Genomic DNA, 27,984 nt, shown 5'->3' on the forward strand with positions numbered 1-27,984 from the left:
CGCTAAATCGATTGCAAAAAAACCTTCTCGCTATATATTACCGTTCCTGTTGTACGATGACCAACGTAGAAACTGGAAATGGTTGATGGCTACTACTTCCGGTTTGAACATGGGTTAATGGAGGAGATAAGCCTACTCTTGGGTTGCCGAATCGATTGCCTAACTCGCTTCTAGATATCTCTTCCAGTTTTTCCTCTAATACTTGTCGACAGACGGACAAAACCGTTCTACAAGACTTCCGACATGTATGCATAGCCGGGGCCGCGGTGGTTCAGCGGTAGAGCGTTCACCTCTTGTGTATGGGTCCTTGGTTCGATCCCAGCTCGCGTCAAATGGACTTTGTGGTGGACAAACACTGTGTGCGTAAGTTTCCCCGGAATTGTCCCGTTTCTCCGACTTTCTTCATTCCACCATTTCATTCATTTCTCATCATCACAGTCTCCTCTAGCCCACACAGCACAAGCGTGGGACGTAAAACTCAAATATTTCATTTCATTTTGTCATTTATGTATAGCATAGTTTGGAAGTCTAAAAATGAAACTGATATACGATATTGTGAGGACACTTCTTATTCCGAAAAGATCAGCAAAATACTATAGAGTGAGTGGTAACTGTTAAGTATATGGTCAGCAGTGTTGCCATCCTAGCTCTGAAGTGGGCTGAAAAATAGTACCAAATTGAAACAAAAAGGGCTGAATTTTATACCAGTGTAATACACGGCTCTATAACACGAAACTGAAAGATTTAATGTTCTAAAACAACCCCGTCTTCCAAGAGCACAAATCAACCTGTCGATATAGATCTATAAAACGCAGAAATGTTCGGATATCTTTATATTCGTCAATATGGCGTCACTAATAAACAACTTAGCCCTCTAAGCCAGCAATTATGTCATTGTATTTTAGCGTCATTTGTATCCCAGTATAGTTCGAATTACGAATTTTCTACACAACGTTCCTAAGTGTTAAGCGGTGCAACGCCACATGATACAAGTTCAACAGCATTTTCTAAGAGTCGAACACACAGTATAAGTAACGCGAGAAGCAAAAGAAATCTTACCGACACTTTAGAAAATGTGACAAGTATTTGTTAAATTGTGTTGAATTGGGTAGAATTGTACCAACTTTTTACAAAAGGGGCTGAAAATGCCAGCGTGGTACCAACGGGCCGATGAATGACAAAAAGGGCTGAATTTGGTACAATTGTACCAAGTGTGGCAAGACTGATGGTCAGTGATCTTTCAGTAATGGCAGATCACTTATAATGATGATCATTATTACCTCATCTGATTCCTATTGAGGCCTGTAGCCAGCCCCGAAATGAAGGGAGGGGGGGCATGGAAGTTAGATGGGGTGATCCAATCATATTATAGTTCATTTGCAAGCCTAACGTGAAAGTAAAAATTTAGGGTGGGGCGCCCCATGCCTCCCGTGGATACGGGCCTGTTCCTATTACTGAAAAGAACATTTCATTTGAAAATGTCACTGATTATGGCGCATATAATTTTTCTTCTAAAATATTTTCAGAAAAAAAAAAAAACGTATGTAGAAGCTGGTGTATAACACCTCTCTAGACATCGAAACAGAAACGTGAACATTAAATAAACTATATGAATAAACAAATATTTGAAAGAGAAGGTGTGAAGTAAACAAGCTTAACCAAGAAAAAATCATGAAACAGATTAGAAGAAGAAGAAAGAAGGACTAAAGAACATACGTTTGTTGGCACCTGCACCGCAACATACCTTGGTTTAAAAAAAATGATTTAGTATTTGCTTTGTTAGAACTCAAAAGATGCTACTACAGACAATTAGAGGCGTCAGTTAGATGAAAGAGCAAAAGCTTTTTGAAACATGCAGTTGTTCGCACTCCATTTCAATTCAACTGTGATCTTAAAATAACAGAATGTATACTACACGGATGTATGAATATATGGGTATGTTACTAATGTGCTCCATTTTTTGAATTAAGAAATTTAGTAACTTTATGTTGACTTACCATTCCGGCTTCTTTTGAAAAGTCTTTCGTATGGTAAACAGAAAAAAAAGAAAGAAAGCTTAAAAGAACTCCATTAAGACCATCTCGAACGAAACAAAAAGAGAAATACGTGCAGATGAAGATGATCAAAATAAAAGACGCAAGATTAAGCTGATATCTTCCTCTCCACGTGGCTATTTCTTTGGTTGACCTCCTTCCTCGTCGCCTGTCCCCTGGGGGGTCCTCCCTAACAACCACCACACCTCCTTAACAATTGGCCACCGCCCAATTCACTCACGCAATTTTCTCTTTTATAATTGGTACTAGGATACTTTTGTTCAGCACACTTGCTACTAGATCGTTCAAAATCTTGTTTTGCAATTTGTCTACAAAACAGTGTGTTAATTTCCGTGACATTTTACTTTAGGATTCCAAGAGAAACTGTAAAAGAACTAAGTCAATTAGTACACAGTTTTTAAGTAACATGTACAGCTGGCCAAAAACGAAAAAGCCATCTTATACTTAACGAAGATTCGTACTTGCGAAAGCAGCTCCTTCGTGGCTAAGTGATTAGAGTACGCGCCTTTGGCGTCGGAGACCCGGGTTCGATTCCCGGCGGAGCTCGAATTCCACGTTAATCAGTAGGTCCACGTCTCATATGGCGTCGCTGCTGAACGGGATGTTAAAATCAATTCAATTCGTACTTGCGAAAGAGCAGACCCAGTTGTGTGATGTTTTCTGTAATTTAGAGACTGATGCTCCTCAACAAATATTATACTTCAATACATTATGAGGAGTATGTTATCAACGGGAGTTCGGTCAGGGGCAGAGATGTACGTAAGTGTTCAAAGAAATAAAAAAAGGCTTTCCTCGCCTTTTTTGCCTCGGAAATTTTGGGTTTTTATAAATATTTCAAGTTCAGTGGAGAGATAACAGTAAGTACCAGCTTAGTTTTCCTATTATAATACGAAAACACATTTAATTACTGCAAATCTGAAAAGGAAATCTATCCATCTATATAAATAAAAATTTAAGTGACTATGTTTGTGACTTAATAACTCTTGAATCACTCCACCGATCTCGATCAAATTTTCAACATAGATGAGGTTCAAGGCTGGAATTGTTTCAAACATTTCACTTTGAGGGTGCAACTTGGGAGAGGGGGAGGAGAAGGGGGAGATATAAAAATGATCAAAAATCATCCTGTTAGTGTCGAATCCATAGTCTTCGGGGTCGCTGATATGAACAGTGACACTTACGATACCGTTTAAATTCAAATTCAGCCCTGCAACTTGACGGGAGGAGGAGGGGGAGATATATAAATATGATCGAAAATGACCGATATTAACATCGAATTTATAGTGTGAGATGAACAGTGACACTTCCGATGCCGATTAAATAAAAATTCAGTCCCGTAACTTGGGGGAGGGGGAAATATACAAAATGATCAAAAATGACCGATATCAAAGGCTTAAACAGAAAAAAGTGACTGACTAACGGATCATATTATTATTATTATTATTTAAATTTTAACCCAGCGAAGCGGGTAATTGACGTTAGTTATGGAAAGAATCACGAATCCAGAAAATAGATCATTCGACAGGACAAAAAAGTGCAAATCGGTGGACGCACTTTAGTTCCAACAAACTGATTACCGAACTATCAGGTTAAAGTTCACCGACAAAAATTTTTTACTAAAAAGTTTAATAGTTTAGCAATAACTATCCTGAAAATGTAGTAAGATTTCGTGGAACAAAATTATAACTTAAAATTTATGAATAAACTAAAGCTTCATTATAACTATAGTATGTATATAGCATTTATTGAGTCCGCTTAAATTCGAGAGAGATTACGGTTGAAACGCTATTTACAAATTTTCTACTTCAAAAATTTATACACGATATATAGTAAAAAAAAAAAAAAAAAAAAGTCTGTTACTCTAGAAAATAAAAGTATTCTACTTTACTAGATGCTGAAATTTAAATCAAACGTTTTATTTCACGGAATGCGCCTACTTCTGGTTTATATATATGTTTAACCCTCCTATGGCCGTTCAAACCTACACACACGTCCATCCTTGGGGTCTATTTGACCCCAATTATTCAATTTCTGATGAGCGCATGCATGCATGAAGATAGACTAAATAATAGTTAATTTAGTGTCTTGAGGTGGCTTAACAATAATGATAATACTAATAATATTAATAATGAATAATAGGGAAATTATAATGTTAGACATTGGGGTCAATATGACCCCAACGTCTGATGTGTTACCATTTTATTTATCAACATTACTCAAAATAACCAACTTTTAATATTTGGAGTAAATAAAAAACTAGACTAGGACGAGGAATACAAAAATAATGAGTAACCGCAAACATTGCGCAAAAGTAAAATAAAATAATAGGAAATATATATCATTAGACATTGGGGTCAATATGACACCACGGTCTGATGTGTTACCTTTTTATTTAACAATGTTATTTAAAATAATTAAATTTTAATTTTCGGATTATGTAAAGAACTGGACTAGGTCAAGGAGTAGTAAAATAATCAGTAACCAAAAACAAAATACAAAGAAATTATTTAAGAAATGTGTGTCCCTTGGGGTCATATTGACCCCAAGGCCATATGAAGGTTAATTTAGATAAATGTTTCCACGAATGCATTTTGGCAACGATGTATGATGTTCATGTACGAGGTGCGTAACTTCTCTCATATTCAATATTTCGGTGAAACCGATCTGTCAATTTTAAACGTAGCCCATCCACCTCCACCCATCATCGTTGTCTGTGTATTCACCTTTCAAAAGCATATGAGAAGTCATTTTGGGATGTGTGTTTTAGACACTGGAAAATATCACTTTGGAGGGCACTTCTGAACGAAAAACATACGCCTCGCAATAAACTTCTCAGTTTTGAAAACGGACAGAGGTCATTGAGGAAGTTACTGCGAGCACAATGGATGAGGGACAATTTCGATGTTCTTGCCGTACAAACAGCCTTCTTCTTATCCGTGAGATTACCTTGTCCTCAATCAGTAGTTGAGGGACCTAACGTGAACTAATCCTGGCAAACTTGAAGTTATATATCAAAATTCTTTCCACGATGAAATAAGAGAATCTTGTAACGTTACATGCATCCTCAACAGTTAGCTTTCTGTCCTTCATGACCAGGGCTTGAACAGGAGCAAGGTACTCTGAAGTAGGTGCACAGGTTGGACTTCCGGAACTTGGCAGAGCTTCAGTTGACCCCTCCCTCCGTAAGTTCACGCACTGACTTCTGCACACTACAGTCAGCAAATGAATATACTTCAAGTGGCGATGAATATCGATGCATTTTTCACGTATAGAAAAAAAAATGTTAATTAGGCACCTCTATAGTGAAATCCGTATTTCAGGTCAGTATCAAAATGACCTTCTTTCGGAAACAAATATATGAAAAAAGAACACAGTAAGAAGCTTGAAATTTAAGTTGAGCCTTAAATTCTAAATCTAATTCAAATTATTCAAATCATTCTTAATTAATTCAAACTATTCTATTCTTAATCAAACAATTAATTCAAACTATTCTTATTAGTTTCTTAAATACGTATACTTTTGGTATGCATCTCGTAAAAGCTACGTTCGTATTTAACTCATCCGAGACAGCAAATTTGACAAGAAAAGATATAAAAATACTTCATGTTATAACAAGTTAATCAAATTACATGTTAAATTAAATCACACTATTCACTTTGCAATGAAGATTTTTATTTGTATTATTACTATTATTCTGATGCTAACCACATAAGTTTTAGGTTTCCATTCATGTAGTAGATACGATATTACGAAGAAATAAATTTAATTTACTGGATTAAAACGGACATGAAAGTGTGTTGTATTTGATCGTGTCTTTAGCAACGATCTATTTAAAATGCTATTAACTATGGAAGTTCAAATGTCGGTATAGTGAAAGAAAACTATAAAATTGTTTCGAATTCCATTCACGAAGATTCCGCAACCGAAATTCCTTATATCAGAAACACAGAGAGATTATCTTCCGTTTGCTTTTGTATAACCCTAATTGAATGCAACACTATCTATCCAGGAATGCGTCTTTGACAGAAGCACTCGCAGCCAATTTCTTTCAACTTCTTACGTGGTTGACGTCATTATCTTGGCAGCACGGGGCTTGAAACGAGTGGAACTAACGCTGCGATGTGACATCACTTTTGAAGCTCGTGTCAGCAATAATCCCTCCATGTATTATCCCAAATTCCTCTCTCACTCACTGAGAATCGTTCAATTTGTTCCGTGTCTTGTTTGCGTTTGATTAATAGCTCACACGGCCAGGAATACAGTCACACACACACAACACATAATAACCTTTGCGCCATTTTGATTTAAAACGAAATAATTTTATATGCTGCATATTTAATGAAAGAAAAAAAAACTTTCCGACCTAAGAGAGGCAAAATTCTAAGACAGGAAACATTTCCATATTTTACACTATATGTTATGGATATTATGATAAAAAGGCCTTGTGTCCATCTTAAACAAAAACTAAATACAACTTCCTTACTAGGCTGTCTATAATGTTTATTATAAATTAATTAGAAATGTTACAGTTTCGGAAGTATATCATTTCCTTCTTCAGACTACTAATCCAACTGAAGATTATTTAAGATTTCAGTTGGATTAGTAGTCTGAAGAAGGAAGTGATATACTTCCGAAACTGTAACATTTCTAATTAATTTATAATAAACATTATAGACAGCCTTGTAAGAAAGTTGTATTTAGTTTGTGACTATATGTTACCAAATCTACATAATTTTCATATCCTGTATTTTATGCAAACTTTATTTTTATTGAACAAAATATTTTATGATTTATTAACCAAAAATTATTTTTAAAACCAGTTGAAAATACTCTAAGAGTACTGCCATAACGAACCTAAAAAGAATTATTTTTTCTTATTAACTTCTACAGGCTTTATACGAATTGTTCTATGTACTTTATTATTATAGTCATTATACAATTCTTGTAATATATCTATCCATTTATAATTTCCTTGAGTACTAATTTTTCTCCACACGTTTTGTTTAAGAGTTCTGTTAAAACGTTCCACGATGTGTTGTTTTACGAGGACACATGTTCAAAATGGAGGGGTCAAAATTGAAAAATTCGCAAACTATCATCTCTCTATGACTTATGATTTCCGAGATATAGCTCCTTAAATTTCCCGAAATCAGAACTTTTTGGGTCAATATCTGGGGAACGGTGGCCAGTTTGCCAGTAGCCACCGGTTACGATTTGATATGGAAATGTTCACTATCCTCTTAGTTATTGACCAACACCAATATGATCTTTCTATGCCTTATGGTTCCCGAGATATGGCTTCTTAAATCTTCCGAAATCGGAACTTTTAGTTTTTGATGCTCTAACGAACGTTTTAAGTTCGTTGAAAATATGTATGGTGCATATTAAATGGAATATGCAAATACGTTTTAGTTATTTTATTGAACACGGCGTTTGCGGACATGTCGAAGAAATCTGACTACAATTCTCAAGTGTAGTTCGCGTTATTAACCCGTATATGCCCTTGCCTTTTTTGTTTTGTATTTTGATTTAGTTTGGAAGATAGGTAGTTATTGGTCTATTCTTGGTGAATTTAGTATCATTTCTTTTTGCTGATCTCCCATTGGCTAATTATGATGCTGAGTGAAATAAGACAAGATGAATTTGAGTGAAATGAGACCAGATGCTATACATATTAATACAGAGTGATCATAAAATCTCAAGTTAAGTGCATTATTCTTGGTATTGAATAAACAAATAAAATACTACAGGGCATAAGTAATTTTTCTTTGTGGACGAAAGGGCTAAAAGCTGAACCAAGTATCCGTCTACTTTAATACGACAAACCTGGGAAGCTCAGTAATTTATAGTAAGATGAAAAATAATTTAAAACAAGCTGATTAATTGTTTAAAAAAACCTACGAAAATCTATGACAGGTTAAAAAAAGAAAAAAAGTATTAACTACCTTAGGAAAAACACCAAGTAAATTACAAGACGAAGACTAAAAGAAATAAAGTAATATGTAGTATAAAATATTAGATAAAGAATAAGAGCGCGGGTATTAGCCCTATTTAGTTTCTACACAAATCACTTGGTAGCGATTACTGTTCGTTATTTTTGACTGTGAGTATAAATACAGTGTAGGCGTATGACAAAAACTACAGTCCATAAAACACTAACCAACTTTGCTAGGTGGCCATTAAAAAACACGAATGCTATCTAACCCAGTCAGAGTAGGAGCGCAGCAGGGGGGCCGAGTGGTAGCATCCGTAGGGAGCAGGCGCGTCAGCGATAGTAGGTATAAGCACAAACAAGGTTGTTTACAACGGCTCATTATTTAAGTCACAATACCGGTTCCGAAGCCGTCGATAGATTTGCGGGAGAAACTAAATGCCATGCAAGAGCGCTACCAAATAGGTATAAAAGCAGTAAAACAAATATCGAACGTTACAACTACAAAAAAAAAAAAAAAAAAAAAAAAAAAAAAAAAAAAAATCACAGCAAAGACAAAACACAACCTCAGCACTCCCCCTCCCCCCAAAAAGAACTAGTTGAAGTGAGCCTAGCGATCTTCTACCATTAAACTCAATCAGTACGGTATTCCTGTTTGTTTGTTTATCGATAACTCTTGTAAAATTTACCATGTTTTAATGAAATTTGATATTTAACTTTCTCTCAAACTTCCGAAATAACCCTATTGTTTGGGACTGTAGTCCATCAATAATAAAGATGTAAAAGGATGTAAAATCCACTCCATGTTGCAACTAGTATAAACTGCGTAAAAATTATTTGCTTTTGATAAACACAATATACAAGGCTAATGTAAATATTGTACAAAGTGAAAATTAGTGAAGCATATACTCTAGTTGAATGTACGCCAACTTCCCCGGATAAAGTCATAAAGTGAAAGAAAGCATGACTGCTTAGTGGGAAAATCTTTCAGTATTACGTCCCACGATTATGTCGGCTAGGCTAAAGGAGACGGTGATGATGAGATGTGAATGCAATTGTAGAATGAATAAAGTGAGAGGAAACGGGAGAACCCCGAGAAAAGCCACACATACGGTGTTTGTCCACTACAAAGTCCACTTGGCGCAATCGGTTGCTTAGTGACACGCTTACCTTTGGAGCTAGAGGTCCCAAGTTCGACCTCAGGACAAGTGAGATTGTGGTGGCCAACATTTTGTCCGTGGCTTTTCTCGGAAGTTCTTCCGTTTCCTCCCATATATTTATTCAACCACTTCTTTCATTATCTATCCTCTGCATTACTCACCTGTCTCTTTCTGCCTAAGAAGCATAACCAAGGAACGTAAAATTACACATTTCATTTTTCCGCCATAGGCTCAAAATCCCACAAGTTTACAATTGAATGAGTGAGTTGGAAAAGGTACACATTCCAGAAAATAGACAAGCTAAACTGGGATGATTATATTTATTTTATATGTACCTACACCGCTTGAGAGGAACAAGGAATGCATTCATTAATTTTAGGTCCTCATTGCTGAAGTCTACAGGAACGTATGAGTGAAAAATCGAAGGTATTTCTGGAATGTGTTCATGTTTCCACCTAGTGTTTGAAAGTTGAGGTTTTTGGAATGTGTTCCTTTTTCAACTCACCCATTCAATTATATCTAATATTACTGAAAGAACAAGAATGATACAACTTTAAGACCAAAAACAAAAAGATCCTCGATGAGTGCTCATCTAATACGGAATTCAGAAACGACTTAGTTTGAAGCGTAAGTAGACGAGAAAGAACAAGACAAAGACCACCTCGATGAGAGTACCTAAATGAGATGCTGAAACGAAGACTGTACCGATGGATAAAACTTCTATCTCACAGAGTAAGGGTTTAGAATAAACCTACTGCCCATTGCTCATCAACCAAGAATTAAAAAAAAAAAATAAATAAATAAAAGAATAACATTATTTGTGTGTTCGAAGATTTTTATATAATATGAATATGGCTAAAATGCATTGAGATATTATGAGAACTGACACGGTTATTTATCTCACACCGTTACCAGTACTAGATCAGCGAGGGTATATATACAACCTAACACATTCTTAAGTCCCATAAATTAAAGCATCTTGCAAAACACAGAAGCAAGCCAAATTCTTTTTCCGTTTTCTGAAAGGAAGAAAAAAGATGAGAAAATTAATGTGCGATGAAGAGAATCTATCGTCGCACATATACCTACGACTGTCTGTAGCACTAAAAATGTCCAATTTACTACAATCCTAGGTAAGTTACTTGGAAGACGTGGAAAGGAATTTCCATAATTCGTGACTTCCACTGGTGTGTATCTGAGATGTGACATCAAAATTGGCTATACTTGGTCCCGGTTTCTGCGAGCAAACTAATGACGTCATTTGGGACATTGTGAATACAGCACTGCCTACGATAGTGATTGGGGGATTTACGAGGAGACAGGCTGTTGGCCCATGGACCGAGAAAACACGCCATCTATTTATCAAGAAAGCATCCCATTAGAAGAGCAACTGTCTGGGGGAAAGTCAAGGGGCATTTTGCCAGTGCAAAGATCGTGAGGGCCAATTTTACGGGCCGATTAACTTTCCTATAACCTTCAAAATGACCTGCCAACGTGACCTCCACCGACCAAGATCTCTCTCTTTCGCTCTCTTCGATAGGCGCCAAGCTTTCTTCACACTGCAATATGGTCGTCGAAGGCAATGATTTCATCAACCGGTGCGTCTAACCAGTCACACGTTGTTGGCTACAGAAAATACACAGTCAAGTTTTGTGTAAACATTTCTACGAATTAACAACTGGAATTACAAAATGTTGAAGTAAATTCGCTTCTGCAGTGAAGACACTTCGTGACCTCTCATGTTGCACGTTGAGAGTACAGGATGTTTCTTTTTCCAAGCTCAAATTAAAAGTAAGAGGTAAAAACTAACTAACTAACTCTATGGCCTATGGAACCCAAGACGTTCCATGCTGCGTTTACAAAAGCTCTCCACTGACTTCTATTCTTAGCTAATTGGATCCAGTTTCTACTTTGTATTCCTATCTCTGCGAGATCCATCTTAATATTGTCCTCCCATTTGCGCCTAGGTCTTCCTAATGGTTGTTTTCCAATGGGTCTTCCAGTCAAGATTTTGAAAGCGTTTCTACTTTCTTCCATTCTAGGTACATGACCTAAGCCTCCTAGACTTGACGACCCTAACGATGTTGGGTAAACCGTATAAATTATGTAGTTCCTCGTTATGAAGTTTCCGCCATTCCCCATTCCCGTTCCTCTTGGGTCAGAATATTCTTCTCAGGATCTTGTTCTCAAAAGTAAGAGGTAACTGGTTTTAAACAAGGCATGTGCCATATGGCTTCATCACCAAGTATATGATCCGAATACTGTGAAACAACAAGCTGTATTGTGAACAGTTCCTGTATTCAAACTATTCAAATGCTATTTTATTTGTTTTTGAAATCTTGTTACTGTAAGATTAATTAATAAAGATAAATGATACATAAAAATATATAAGTATATGCTGTATAATATATAATGTTTGCCTTTCCCGCGGTTATGAAAAGCAACGTTCCACTCCAACTATCCAATCACATATATATTTCACTGTTCTTGTGCATACCACACTAAGTATCGAAAAGGAACTCAGACATATAAATATATACCAAAAATCCCAAAACATGCGGTCCAAGAACCACGAAAATAGATAAAATAGATAAAATAAACACAGAAATAGCTAATATAATAACCATTAAAATACAAATAAATAATAATTTTCTACGAGTGTTTATTTTGCTATTATATTTTCATATGTCATAATGTTTAACTGCCTTTATTAAGAGACAAATCTTTTCTTTAAAATAGGATAATTCCACTCAAGCTTTGAAATGAAAATGAAATATTTCAGTTTAACGTCCCACGTATATGTCCTTTAGGCTAAGGGAGAGATTATTAAGGCAAGTGAACGATTATGAGAGAAAAGAAATGAGAATACAAGTGAGAGAATACAAAAAGAAATGCAATCTTTCAGTTTCACATCTCACTTTTATGCCAGTAGGCTAAAGGAGATATCTGGCTGATATTAAAGAAAGAACTCCGAGAAAACCCACGGGCACTATGTTGTCTACCACAAACTTGCATGGTATGGTATCAAACAAGGGACGTCTCACACCAAATGTCAGCGCTGTACCATTGAGCTGAAATGTTCCCTTGGGTAAGAGAGTATCCTGTACTAAAGCCGTTTAAAATTGTTCTAGTAACAATTTACCGTTCAAACAGTAATAGCACCATTCTGTAATCGAAGATATGCTTACGAGTAGTGTATTAGCCTCTATTCTCGCTTCCTACCGCGCAGAAATTAAATTCCTGCCTTAGAGAAATACTTATTTAAATATAAACATGTATTTTATAAGCGAGTACTTTCATTCTCATACTTGACAACATTAATGTCTGTACTATCTTCACACTTTTAATTACGTTTATTATTCTCATTTCCCTTGATACCATATAAAAAAAGTCATAACACCAACAAAATCACATTAAAACTTTTTAACTAACTGCACCGAAATTCAAATTTAATTTCTCAACATTAAATTTACTCTACGATCGAGGCCAAAGACGCTCGTTTGGAACGCAAACCTCAAGAGGACACGGAGAACATCAAAATTTAATTAAGTCTGAGAAAGCAAAGTAGTTAGTTACTGACAAAGAGCGAGAAACATAGACAAAGAACAATCCGAGCACTTCTTGCGCTCTTCTTGTGTTGTTCCCACCAGGGGATCAAAACTTTTTAACCCTTCGTAAACTGAACGTTAACAACGACGAAGGAAATCCCGTAAGAATATAATCAAATCTCGAACTGATTTACACCGCTCATGCAATGTGCTATCCATCTTCTCTGTATAATAGCTAATAGTTCTCACGTTATTTAAAAGCACTCAAAAAGAACATTATATCTGTTACTGTTTAAATATCAAATAACTTTACAGAAGGGTATATCAGTAACTTTCAATCAATTAATAACTAATTCTTAGTGTCTAACAAGCACATTTAATGTGAGTTATAGTTAGTAATTACCTATCTTATGAATCCATCTAAAATTCATAAGATTGCTATATTATAAATTCACCTAAAATTTTACTCTTCTTCGCTCAGTACGTAATTCGTACTCTCACTGCTGGTCTAGTGGCTAGCGTGTGCACCTTTGGCAAACGCGGTCTCGGGTTCTATTCCCGGTGTGAAAGCACTGAAATTTGAACACAATCCGGTGGTTCTATATCCACCTTAAACTGTAAGTCTATGTCTCAAATAGCACTGGTACTGAACAGAAATGAAAAATTTCATAAAACAACATTAAAAATAAATAAATAACTTAGACTTATACATCAAGGAGGCAGTCGAAGAAAATTCGAATCCCGCCCTCCCGAGAGTGCAGACGCAGATACATCTCTTTCTCTTGCCTAATAGCAGTTGATCCACCTCCAATGGATGGCAGTTGATAGGCAGAATTTTTAGAATCTTTCTTCCCAAATGGATTTTCCTATAGTCGCAATTTTTTTCTAAGTTGAGATGTAGCTGACAACTTCACGGATTCGAAAATTTATGATTCACCTCATTTAATGTAACTCGAGACTCGAGTGTGTCCCATAAAGAACGCAACTTTTGAAATGCCCGCCATTTCTGTTCTAGTAAGTTGGCAGCACTGAACGTTACACGATTTTTATCTGTTGTCTTTGTGGTTAGTAGTCAAGTGGAGATTCAATCTAATCTTGAGATTCTGAATGTAAAGGGTTTAATATAAAGAACGCAACTTTTGAAATGCCCGCCATTTCTGTTCTAGTAAGATGGCAGCACTGAACGTTACACGATTTTTAACTGTTGTCTTTGTGGTTAGTAGTCAAGTGGAGATTCAATCTAATCTTGAGATTCTGAATGTAAAGGGTTTAATATAAAGAACGCAACTTTTGAAATGCCCGCCATTTCTGTTCTAGTAAGTTGGCAGCACTGAACGTTACACGATTTTTATCTGTTGTCTTTGTGGTTAGTAGTCAAGTGGAGATTCAATCTAATCTTGAGATTCTGAATGTAAAGGGTTTAATATAAAGAACGCAACTTTTGAAATGCCCGCCATTTCTGTTCTAGTAAGTTGGCAGCACTGAACGTTACACGATTTTTATCTGTTGTCTTTGTGGTTAGTAGTCAAGTGGAGATTCAATCTAATCTTGAGATTCTGAATGTAAAGGGTTTAATATAAAGAACGCAACTTTTGAAATGCCCGCCATTTCTGTTCTAGTAAGATGGCAGCACTGAACGTTACACGATTTTTATCTGTTGTCTTTGTGGTTAGTAGTCAAGTGGAGATTCAATCTAATCTTGAGATTCTGAATGTAAAGGGTTTAATATAAAGAACGCAACTTTTGAAATGCCCGCCATTTCTGTTCTAGTAAGTTGGCAGCACTGAACGTTACACGATTTTTATCTGTTGTCTTTGTGGTTAGTAGTCAAGTGGAGATTCAATCTAATCTTGAGATTCTGAATGTAAAAGGTTTAATATAAAGAACGCAACTTTTGAAATGCCCGCCATTTCTGTTCTAGTAAGTTGGCAGCACTGAACGTTACACGATTTTTATCTGTTGTCTTTGTGGTTAGTAGTCAAGTGGAGATTCAATCTAATCTTGAGATTCTGAATGTAAAGGGTTTAATATAAAGAACGCAACTTTTGAAATGCCCGCCATTTCTGTTCTAGTAAGATGGCAGCACTGAACGTTACACGATTTTTATCTGTTGTCTTTGTGGTTAGTAGTCAAGTGGAGATTCAATCTAATCTTGAGATTCTGAATGTAAAGGGTTTAATATAAAGAACGCAACTTTTGAAATGCCCGCCATTTCTGTTCTAGTAAGTTGGCAGCACTGAACGTTACACGACTTTCATCTGTTGTCTTTGTAGTTAGTAGTCACGGAACACCAAGCAGCGCATGATCGTTATCTGTTTTTTGTATTGGTAGGAATGGATTCATAACATTTGTAGTAAGTTTTCACTATGATAACAGGGTGTTCCGTCGTGAAACGTTCCATTCCGACTTGTACAGAAAACAGATGACGATCATGTGCTATTCGACGCTCCGTGAGTGGCTCCGCGTAGCGTAGTCGCTAACGCTCTCGCCTTCGGTACGAGCATTCCTGGGTTCAATTCCCGGTGGGGGCACTGGGTAGAAAAAGTGTAAAAAACTTTTTCAGGCCAGCCAACTGAATAAGGTTTTCCTCTTTCACACCTAACTCATAGGTCCCACGCTGCTTCCTTACTTCTCTTTCCCCGGATAGTGTGCTCGCCGAGGGACGACATCCCTCATACGTAACGGACTAAATGGCCATAGATGCCGAAAGCCCCCTCCCCCTAACTCCCCCCTAACTCGACGCTCCGTGACTACTGCCACGAACAAGTATATGAAAATCGTGTAACATTCAGAGCTGCCAACTTACTAAAACAGAAATGGTGGACATTTCAAAAGTGGCGTTTTTTATAGGACACCCTATATTAGGCAATTAAATAATAATACCTAGGTAATAATAATAATAATAATAATAATAATAATAATAATAATAATAATAATACGCAAATAAGCACCGAATTAGAACTAATAATTCGAGTTTTAAAATATGCAATTTACTCTTTTCTGATATTAAGTATAAATATGATGATAAATAACCTGTAGCAGTGATCTGATACTGTTTTATGTGGAAAACAACATATCAGCATGCCCAGAGGGCATTGGCACTTTCCAGATTAACCTCTGACATGTGAGAAGGTATCACAGCGAAGAATATAGGATTAATTCGCTGAAGAAAGACATCCTCACTTCATGACGGAAACAAGCGATAAATAAAAATGTACAGAAAGACAACGCGCTGAACTGTTGTTTTGAACAACTCTTGTTCTGGAGTTGACTCTTGTCACTTTGCTTCTTTTTATTATTGTTTTCTTTTAAGAGTTGCTCAAACCAATGGAAATTCTATCTCACTTCTATCCAAAAGATTTATCTCAGGTACACACAAACGATCATCACCTTTGTTCTAACGCAACGCGCTTTGACAGAAAGTTTCTTCATACAATAACATCAAGAAGCATCCTTCTTTCAATCGTATGTCAACTTGTGACTACGAAAGATGTTTGTATATAATTTGTAGTTCTAGGCTTAATTTGATTTAAGAGTATTTACACAACACGCAACCGTGCAACCGAATTTTGATGGCATGAACATGGTCGAATGAGTATTTATTTCTTGCTACTCTATAGGCCAACAACACTATTTAAGTCTGAAGTAGGGCTGCCTTCGCGAAAGTCTTATCTCGGAAAGGTACGAAACTGATGTTTCATCTCGTCACGAAAACTCTATCTCGTTTCGTCTTAAACCCTAGTCGTAAGAAATGAAATCAGAAGAAGTAGTGGTTATCGTTTTATGGTGAAGTAAACGCACTAGAAAGAATAATATTTTTTGCCTATTCAATTATGTCTAACATACCTAAGATATTGCATGTACTTTGCACAACAATTCTTGCCAAAATTCAAGATTTATAGCCAATATTTATAAACGAAAGTCACTGTGACTTCATACTGCTTGAACCACCCAACCGACCTCGATCAAAATTTTCAACATACACGAGAGGGAGCGGGAAGATAATATAAAAATAAATAAAAATGAAACTGACTACATTTGTGACAAAATTCTTGAATCACTCGACCGATTTCGATCAATTTTTCCAACACGGATGAAGTTCTGACATGGGAAGTTTCTTATCATTTCACTGACGGTAGAACTTCGGGGAGGGGAGGAGAGGGGTGTATATATATATATATATATATATATATATATATATATATATAGGGTGTTAATGAACTATACGGACCAATTGTAAGAGGTGATTTCTCACACCAAAATAAGTGAGAAAGTTCATATGGAGCTGTGGGGAAAAGTGCATAGTTTCAGAGCTAGGGCTGTCCAAAATCGCGAAAACGCCAATTTTCAAGAGGTCTTATTTTGAATTCGAGAGACTGTGGATGGTGGTCCTTATCAGCGTAAAGGAAGTCACGCATACGAAATCCAAAAATGCACATTTCATTAACGTTAATGGGTGTACGGATTATTTAAAGCAGGGTGAAATTTCCAGACATGCCATCAACCGAATTTTAAGATATGCTTTGACTTTATGATTGGTCCAAAGTAGGCAAACGATAAGTCTTGACAGCAGTGAACACGGAATCCTTTAGCGCGATGTCGGAAGTATTAAGGATCGTCAGCAGCACGGTTTCTCGTACTCGGGAAAACGCATGCTGCGATGTTTTCTCCCTCGCTTATAAGTGAAGAAAATATGAAATATACCGTGACGAAATACATTGCATCACACGTTATTCTGGATACAAGAAAACATGGAGCTACTGGTCCCTAACACTTCCGACACCTATCCAAAGCACTGGATGCCCATTGTTGTCGAGGCGTACCTCCTGACTACTTTGGACCCTCCTTGAAATCAAGGTTTATCTGAGAACTCTATTGAGAGCATATCTGAGAATTACACACTGTAGGGAATACCCTGTACATCTACTATTGAAAATTGATGAAAAATGCCTTTTGGATTATGTATGCGTGGCTTCCTTTACGCTGATAAGGACCACTATCCACAGTTTTTGGAATTCAAAATAGGGCCTGTTGAAATTTGCCTTTTCCACGATTTTGGACAGTCCTAGCTCTAAAACTATGCACTTTTCGCCACAGGTCCATATCAATTTTTTCTATTATTTTGATGTGAGGAATTACCTCTTACAGTTTGTCGGTATAGTTCATTAACACCCTGTATATATAACACTCAAATTATTAGACTCAAGCTCGAAAAATGCAAAGTTGATGTCGCAGCCATAATTTTGGAATTCTAAAACATGTAATTTAATGGTTAAACTACAAATATACAATCCTTCAGTTGTTTATTAACAATTGAAGTGGTTATATCACCATTGAACAGCAGATGGCACTAGTTACGGGGGAAAATTCTGAAAGTAGAGTTTCAATTGTAGACAGCTATTGTGGTTTCCATTAACAAACTACAGTTTGAAGTGGTTGCAGTCGTAAACAGTTACAACATTCAAAGCGTTCAACCAGTTCGAACGGGCCAGTTTAAAGTGATCGTGACGTGTTTTGTGTATTAACCATTTATTCTGTGAAATCCTTTAATCGCGGCATAGTGGGAAAAGCCAGAGACCTTCCTCTTCATAAAGTGGAAGTTATCATAACAATTCTGGCGGAAGGAAGATATACATAATGACAAAGTGCTAGTAGAGTTGGGGTAGGACAAAAATCTCAGTAGAATCTCTGTTGCAATGAGCAAGAAGCAAATGTATCAGCAAAACATGTTTGGGAAATGTAGGCGAAAACTAAAGTTATCGCTGAGAGGTATCAGAAAACTAAGATTGGCGCTGGGAAACAGAAACGCAAATTCTAGAGACTTAAGCTTAATGCTGTAGTAAACGAGTCACAATATGGAAAAGCTAGCTAAATCACAGTTCTAACCCCACTTCAGCGTAATATGTGATTGTAATTTGATTTATAGAAAACGCAAGAATTTAAGAATAATTTTAACTTTATAAATTTTCATTGTGTTTTAGTGAGATAGTCTCGGAAAGAGCTGAAACGTACTCGTCCCTTGCTGAAAGCTTGGATTAGAACTATTAGCACCAATATTAATAATGCTTGACGAGCGTGTAATCTTCCCGTTGTTCCGAGCAAATTTGGTTCATTTGGAGATTTTTTTCAGGTTTTTTTTTTTTTTTTTTTTTTTTTTTTTTTTTTTTTTTAACTTAGGGTTTGAGCGACTAGCAAGCCTTCCCAAGAAGAATTACACTGCATCGTGATCGATTGATCTCAATTCAAGGTAATTCTCATCAATAGTAGACTATTAGGGACAAACAACCCACGATGATAGTTAACATTTCCGTAAAATTTTCTCAATGTTTTGTGAACCGTGGCCCAAGATCAATGATTAAAGCTAAACAGCTTGTTCTGTGATTATTTCTGGTATTTCTGGTAAACTCATGACCAGCACGAAGGTTATGTGAAAAAGCAGCCATAACTAGACTGGAAATTTAAAATTGAGGTATCATTCTCGGCCATAGCCGAGTGGTATGTTGTTAACACAATTTTTTTTTTTAATTCTTTAATAAAGCTACTTAATCAAGGGAATGAATTTAATTTTTAGAGAATCCCCTAGGAAATTATATCTAGTAAGGAGGTCCATTTCTTTCCTATGTTGAAAGACATGCTGTATGAAGGTGCACTTCTCAAATACCAGTGTTTCGATCGCCGATCTCTCGCAGGTGTCAAGCTTAGTGATTAACTTCAATGGTCTACCATTCCTGGGTCTCGACGGTACATGATGGACGCCAGGCCCAATAAAGAATCCCATACACTTCGGATTCTCTCGAAGAGCGATTCGACCGCTTGAGTCGCCGATTCGGCCACAACCAAGCTTCCGGCTGAAATCGAGGTGTATCAGGAGTGTCTTGGCCCAGACACTATTCAAGCTACGCCATGTGTCAAAACCTTACCACAAATTTTATCTTATTTGTTACGGACCTCCGTAACAAATAATATCTTGTCAAAAACTAACGGGAAACCCTAAAAAAATTAAGAAAAAGTGTTTGGATGGACATAATAGAATGAAATAAAGAGGAAAAGGCATTGCAATGATGGGCAAAGGGACACATTAAAAAGAGAATGTGAAGAAAAAGCAAGGAACCAAAACAAAAGCAACGGGCAAAGATCCTCACTAATGGTAGAATACCACGTTGTGTAAGTGAATAAGACCAAACAGCTCCAAGAGTTTACCTAAATTTCAATTCATTAATTTACATTTAGATCAGTCCCGTTTAACCGAATTTGATAGGATCAAGAGTGTCGGTTAGACAAAAATTCGGTTAAACCAGAATAAAGTTATATTTGCATACCCATCTTAATTAGCACAAGTTCTCACCTTTACAGTATAGTACAATGTGTGCTCTAAAAAAAATGATGGGGAATGGATAAGTACAAACAATGTATTGTAACTGTGAACTTACACTTTTATAAACCATTGTTACACAAAGCTAATATTGTACTCATTGCTGCTGTCTTTACATAAAGTCACGCACGAGTAAAACGCGACTCGGTTAATCCGGAAATTCGGTTAATTAGGATTTGGTTAAATGGGACTGTAGTGTATATATCACTAAATTTAATTTTCGTACAGTAAGGGACATTAACATAATTTTATGAAGAAACCAGTTTGATCAAATTATTAAAATATCCCCCTAGTTGAAAGAAGAAACAAAACTTTTAGCAATAACCAAAAAAATGCATCAAACGATTGCAGTCTTGGTCAATAATTAGTTTTTGGATTAGGGTCTGTAAAATTCTTGAACGGCCCCTAAATCGAGATTTCGTTTATATATATTTATGGAATAAGCACATTATATTGAGTTAAGTGATAGTTTGTGCTTCGCTACATTATATGTAGTTCTCCAGATATATGGCCTACAAGAGAATTTTTGCCTGAAATATGTTGGATCTTTTGATTCAAAAACAAAAATATTACTTTCCCACATAAATGAATGAAAAAAAAAAGCGCAAGCAGTCAGCATCATTTAACAATCGTATTAGAAAGAGGCGAATAAATGATTCTTATGAAGTGCTACTGATCAAAAATTATACGCAAAAACAATGTATGTCACTATAAATGAAAAAGGGCAATTAACAAAGAACCTACTTAAATTAAGTAAAGCTATTAGAAAATAAGAACACACTGAATTTCCGAAGTTCACACGAATTTCTATCAACGATAGAGCTATTTTTTTCTCGCAGCTCTAAGAGAATGGGAACATTTTGTCTAGTAACTTATCTTTAGTACTTTGAAATGAGACATAATGTAGGAGTTTTTATAGGAAATAACAGCTGTTTAAACAGGACGGTAGCCACAAAGAATGCGGCTCCTCTATGACATTACGAAACACATGAATGGTTCAATGCCCTCGTCTATTTCACAGTTAACTAGAAAACAATGACTCTCCCCCTTCTTTTACACACTTTCTTATTCCTTTTTAGATTCGGCTATTTGCGTCTCATTTTAGCGTTCTTGGAAACAATAAAACCGTCACATTTGTAGTAGGCACCAATGAATGCTGAATCTATTCAAGTAGCAAAGAATACGCATATTAGCCGTATATAAGTTTCATGGATAACTTAAATCTTTAGTACAATTGATAGCCAGTAATCACTGGAAAATCTGCTAACTTCTCAAGAGGTTTCAAGTGTGTTTATAGGCAACAATCAATTAAGCCGCTTCAGCTTAAAGTTTGTGTTTTATGTGCTCATATAACACCGAAGTTATGAAGAACAAGTCCCTAGAAGCTTCGAACTAAATTTGTGCCATGAAAGCTGGATCACAAGATGATACCAACAGCTCAATCTATTTCAGTTTGCAAATATATATATAGTGGAATGAAATCTTTCAGTTTAACGTCCCACAATTATGCCCTTTAGGCTGAGGGAGACGGATGATTAAAGCAAGTGAATGATGATGGAAGAATTGGTGGAATGATAATATGAAAGGAAACGGGAGAACGCCGAAAAAATTCACGGGCACGATGTATTTACCACAAACTCACACAACCTGGAATCAAACCAGGGACACATCCACAAGAGACAGTGGTCTACTACCCAGCTACTGCGCACTCGAATCACGATTCGAATTCGCAAACATGCAATCTAGCATTGAGTCACTGCGGTTCTCTTCGAGTGACAGTCTTTAATATAAAATTATTAAGATATTAATGTCATTTCGAATACCTCTAAATATATATATATCATATACACCATTTGCAATTATACTTATGCTGTTAATAAATCTAAGAGACACTGCCCTTTGGAAGACATTTTCCACGGCAGAATATGATAGAAATAATATATGCTGAATGAAACGAAAATGTAATGCCAGTTTTACGTCCCACGATTATGCCGGCTAGGCTAAAGGAGGTAGTGATGATGCATGGAATGGTAGAATGAAGAGTGGGAAGAAACGGAAGAACCCCGAGTAAATCAACGCACACGGTGTTTATCCACCACAAAGTCTACTTGGCGCGAGCTGGGATTGAACCAGGGACCCAACGCACCAACCAGAGGTGAATGCTCTACCACTGAACCACCGTGGCCCCTTGAAACCGGATATTATTCTAATCTTAAGTGGATTATAAACTGGAACTCATAATCGAATGTTCCATTGAGAAATTTGAACAAGATCTTTTATTTGGGCATACAGACATTTACTTTGTTTATATATTTCATACAGACATTAACTTTATTTATATATTTAACATATTTTCTCACACGCTGAACAATTAGTATTATATTATGGAAAGAAATCTGGAAGGAATCCGTCAGGTTGTATTTAAAAGTGGCACTCATCTGGTGAGACTAAAGAGAAACATTGGAAACACTTTAGTCAGGGTGGACGACAGCGAGATTCAAATCAGAGATCTTGATTCTGAAGTGAGAAGGAAAACCATTAATTTGCTTGCCAACGAAGAGTGGAATCAGCGACAGAACACGATGTCCCGTACGAGAATTTGTGGTTCGTATGCAGGCCACGTTTGTTAAGATACTAGTTTAAAAAGAATTTATTAAAGTCAAATGAAGATATTCAAGTCTACAATGCCACATTTCATCGATCACCTTATATGTAATTTATCATATATGTAATTTGACTTTCTCTTACCCTATAATTCATCATTATTTGCTAGTATTCCCTATGACAGCCTACCAAATCTTGGAGAGTTAAGATCTAACTCTCAGCAAGTACACAAGACATTCCAATGAAAAAAAAAAAAACTTTCAATTTAATGTCCAACGATTATGCCTGTTAAGGTAAGGGAGACTATGATTAAAGCAAGTGAATGATGGTGGAATGAGAAAGTGGGATGGTACAGGAGTACCACAAGAAAACTCACGAGCACGATGTTGTCCAACATACATTCCAATGAAGTTAACGGGCAAAAAAAAAAAAAAAAAAAAAAAATCCACTCTTTCGAAAAATTCGTCAAAGAGGATAAATGTGTGTACATTGATTTTGGGGATACATTCTTCCACAGAGGAGACACTTTCTTCGTTACTAAATTATTTTTAAAAAGGTCTACATTTCCAGCTAACATCACTACGAGGAGCGTTTAGTTTTCTTCTATTTATTTTTTTAAATTTCACTTTAAAAGACATTTCTCTGTGAAATTTTCCATTCAACAGTTTAAGCTTTTAATTTGCAATCAGGCGTGACTATGTCAACAGAAGACCATTTTAAAAAAGAGCCTAAATCTATACAATATCCTAACTCTATATCTAGTGACACAGACTTCACTATACATCAAGGAACGGGGGGAATTCAATTCTTTCAGTGTAAGCTTTCCACTCACTAAATTATAGTTTGACAATCAGCTGCGCCTTGACAAGACGGTTCCCACACCGCAACAAAGTTGGTTGGGTTTCATACTCGCCAGGCGCAATACAACAAAAGTTTGCAAAATGTCTGCGAATGATCGCAGATTCAACATTTGTTAATAATTACAGTACTTCAGATAAGATACAAGATACATGGAAGGCATAAAACGTACAATAATATTCAGAAGGCTCTTAACATTCTTTGAAAATTATTCTCTGTTAATATCTTCAATCACATTGAAGATTGGTTGCAAAAGGAACTCATTCACGATCTATGTAAGAGAATATATTTTATAATATCATTCAGAACTTCAGCGTAGTTTCTTGACGTAATATCTCGCTGATTAACTCGCACTATTTTAGTTTAAGCGTGTTCTAACTTCATTAATCAACCCCTTGACGTACTCATATTAACAGTATACTAAAACACTTCAAACATATTGTAGAACTGTTTCTATTGGTCACGCACTTTCCGCTTCGAAACAATTATGTTTGAGCGCTCTTTATCCAACTGTTCTAGAGTGTTATTTATTAAATTACTTATCAAACATTGTGCTAATAAAGCTTAAAATAAAATAGACGAAATTGATAGAAAAAAAGAGGGTGGAACTGATACTTTTCCTGATATATTGTTAAGTATATTTCTCTATTGTTATTCGTATTATTTTCTCGAACTTTGATTGTATTTACTAATAGCTAGTTAGTCGCAGTATTTTCTCTTCCGTTTAGCAAATAAATTATACATTATTGACGGTTCAAACACCCCAAAGAGGATGTAATTTTATTCACAGCAACAAGCCGTATATACACTGGCAAAAAAGGATTTTTTTTTTTTTTTTTTTTAGAAAAATAATGAAATCTTTCAGTTTAACGACCGACGATTATGCCCTGTAGGCTAAGGCGGATGATTAAGGAAAGTAAATGATAATGGAAGAATTGATGGAATGAGAATGTAGAAGGAAAGGGAGTTCCCGATGAAAAACCCATAGACATGACGTTATCCACCACAAACACTTAGCCGGGGATCGAACCAGGGACCCTACACACCAGAAGTGAACGCTCTACCACTGAGCCACCATGCCCCCGGAGGCTTTTTAAAATACATATGAAAGCTTATTTGCGCAACAACCAGCATGCAACTTATATAGTATACAGAGATTAAATGCTACTGGAACTAAACTATCCGGTATACACGTCGCGAAGGCCTATGATCTGTCAAATGGTATCCTTAACTGTGTGGTGCATTACCAATGCATCAGTTCTCAATGTCATTGTTTAGCTTTCTAGATCGAAGTTTACTACCTCTTAAGTCACGTAATTCTCCAAACATGTCACAGTACTGGATAAACATGGAAAGTATTGCTCGGAATTAAATCCGGTATCGAAGAATGCGAGCTACATCTTCGATTACACGGAAGCCGCGACACAAACATTTATGCATACATTTTTAATAATGAAAGAGGATAAATCCTAATAATCAACCTGGAATTAAATAAACAAAATAAAATAAATTTAAGGAGTCATGTGTAAGTCTTTTAGGCTAAGGAAGCTCGAAAAAATAATGAATGGATGATGTAGGAAGAAAATAGATTATCTCATAAAAAAAAAAAAAAAAAGATACCCATGCCACTACGAATTACACTGCCACAAGGTTAGCATGAAGTAGATTCAAGTTTGTTAATCTGTTCTCAGAAGGTAATTTTAAGACCTTTGAACTACTGTTATTAACAGCACAATTAACAATCACTTGTGATTCCCATATCCGTGTTGTCCCAATATTAGTAAGATACATCCGTTTTCTTATCAATAATATATTCTTTCACAGACATAAATCTCTTTTCAAAATTTGTATCCATTCTGATTCGTGTAGACTTCGTTAGAATGTATTTATGTATTTTCTAGAGAAAAAAAGAATAGTTCATGTCACAATTATGGAGACTACCATGGCGAATTTAAGTGAATCATGAAACATTTGAACACGCGTGACTTATGACGAAACACGGAAACGAAAGAACATGAGTAACACTAACAAGAACGTAAGTAGTTGTACATCACAAAGGCAACGTAAGCCAGGGATTAAACCTGCAACCTTCGCACCAGATGTAGCGTTCTATCTATTTGAGCTCCTTACTGATTACCAGGGGAGCGTGGACGAACGGCCAGTGTTCGCACTTCGCAACCGGGAGGTTCCAAATTCAAATTCTGTGGCTCGCCATCTTGAGCCTTTTACTCAAACCATTTGGACGACTTTATACTAAAATATTTCCCACTTCGCATTGTTAATTATCTCCACCGTAGAATGGTTCCACATTGTACTTATGCTGAATATACAAATTAAATATATTCAGGATTTGAATCTACAACTCGTCTGAATTCTAATACAGTCACATTCAAAATTGGATTTGTCATGAATCACTTGTCATTAGCTTTTGAATAGTGACGAGTTAAATAATACACTCCAACTTCTAACTACATACATTACACAGAGCATGGTGTAGGAGTTTCATTCAGAATACACGATAAATTGCTATAAGAATGACGGAAACACGACATGTTGAATTACCAAAAATGCAAAATGAAGAAATATCAAAGGATGATAAAAAGAGACCCATTGATAAAGTCATATGTTATTTAGCACCAATTAATTTGTTTTTAAAATGTAACTAAAATCGCCTAAAGCATCTGAAAGTTATAAGTAAATAAATAAATGCCAGATTAACTCTAGGCTATGAGTGCACTTCCTTGACAAGTGCAATAGATGAAAAATTAATTTCATTTCGCGAAACCATAATAATCAATCCCTACTGTTCATATTTTCCTAATTATAAATGACATCAACATTTTTATTTGATTCCTTGATTCATGATTCGCCATAATAAGCAAATATAAACTTCGAACTAGATATAAGAAAAAACATTCTTAATACAAATATGAGCAGGGAAATTTATATATGGCAAATAAATAAATAAAACATATAATAAGTTGCCAGCAACACGAATGTTACACTTCAAGTTTGTTCCCATCAAACTACGTTTTCATGTTTCTAAGTAGTTCTCAGATGTATATTTTAGAGCAGAATGTTTCTTAAGATGACTCATGTGAGTCTGCTAGACTGGACTCTAGCCGTAGTTAAAAAAAGAAAAAAAAAAACGCACGTGAAAATTAGCTTACCTTCACAGTGTTTACAGTGGATCGTGTCCCCTGTCGAAGCACTGCTGGGCTGCGGATCCACCGTCGTGCTTACGGGCATTGCTGGGGGCTCCTAGAGACGACGCTCCGTTACCAACGAACCAGATAGCCGGGGGTCATTTCCGACCCCATCAGTCCATCTTGGCGGGTTGTACGGAGGAGACGGCAAAGCGCCGACACCACCGCAGTTCTTGTTCGTAAACCCGCCATTCGTAATACACTTTGCGATTTTTTTAAAACAACATCCACTGTTTCTCTATAATCACACAGAGTGTTTAAACGTCACTCCTTTACGCCCAGTATTCATGAGCAAATGAAAATATTTCAATGTTTTTGTACAACTTATGCGAAGGTATCAGTTTATTAAGGCACTTAAATTAAGGCACCAAATATGAAAGGGGAAGTTTTATGTACACTCTTTGAAAAAATCACATCTCAATCATCCTAATCACAACCACACATTTACACACGCATGACGCAACCGAGAACAGTTCACTGTAGTTTCTGTTTTCTCGGCAGAATCAAAAAACGTCTACCTCCCCGCTGTTACCCGTATCTCAGGTCTCCCTCCTGTACCAGTATCCCAGAGAGCTTCTCGGCTCATTCGCCGCTACTCGAGATCTCTCGGCAGAAGTCGTGGGGGGAAGTCCTGGCACGCGTCCCAAGAGGCTGACGGTATTTGGACGCGTGCCTACAGTAGAGACATCAACACAACGTTGCCACATGAAAAGCAAATCCACACGGCACGACACAATAATTGCTCTGCCCATCTTCAACAGCAACCTTTACTACTTCTCTTTTTCTTTTTCTACACAAGAAATACTTTTCCCTCTTCTTCTTCTTTTTTTTTTTGTTAAGCTCAGTAAAATAAATATTACAAATTACACTAATCAAGTCACAACCACATTTGACTATGACATTTACTTCTAACTATATGTATATATAAAATGAAATGTATAAAAATTAAATACACTAGTTGTACTGCCCGAGTCTTCTCCCCGCATGTTAAAATCATGCTTAATTAAAAGCTCATAATTGTTCATCATTAACATATTTATTTAATTAATATATCATTTTACTGAGTTTACCCACCAACCGCTCCAAACTTCATACAATATTAGCGTTAATCACCCGCTTCGCTGAGTCAAAATAAGAAAAAATAGTAATATGTTCCGTTATTCAAGTCATTTTTTAGTATTACTGAAGCGCTCTCTAATATCGGTTATTTCCGATCATTTTTATGTATCTTCCTCCTCCCTCTGCCCCAA

General features: G+C 36.3%; 1 protein-coding gene across 3 annotated transcripts in view; it reads right to left on the reverse strand.

Moving 5' to 3' along the window:
• Nucleotides 1-27,984, reverse strand: part of Mrtf (Myocardin-related transcription factor) — a 548,717-nt gene that overhangs the window by 209,539 nt on the left and 311,194 nt on the right. Inside the window, exon 1 of one of the 3 annotated variants that reach the window (XM_081750579.1) lies at nt 26,699-27,972. The exons of the other annotated variants lie outside the window; for them this stretch is intronic. Within the exon in view, the coding sequence (XP_081606705.1) occupies nt 26,699-26,777 (79 nt within the window). The 5' untranslated portion in view covers nt 26,778-27,972. Of the gene's footprint in view, nt 1-26,698; nt 27,973-27,984 lie in introns of those variants that run through there. 3 annotated transcript variants of the gene reach the window in all.

This window comes from Thermobia domestica, chromosome 3 (genome assembly GCF_964235325.1).
Source record: "Thermobia domestica chromosome 3, izTheDome1.hap1.1, whole genome shotgun sequence".
In the NCBI taxonomy this organism is placed as follows: Eukaryota; Metazoa; Arthropoda; class Insecta; order Zygentoma; family Lepismatidae; genus Thermobia; species Thermobia domestica.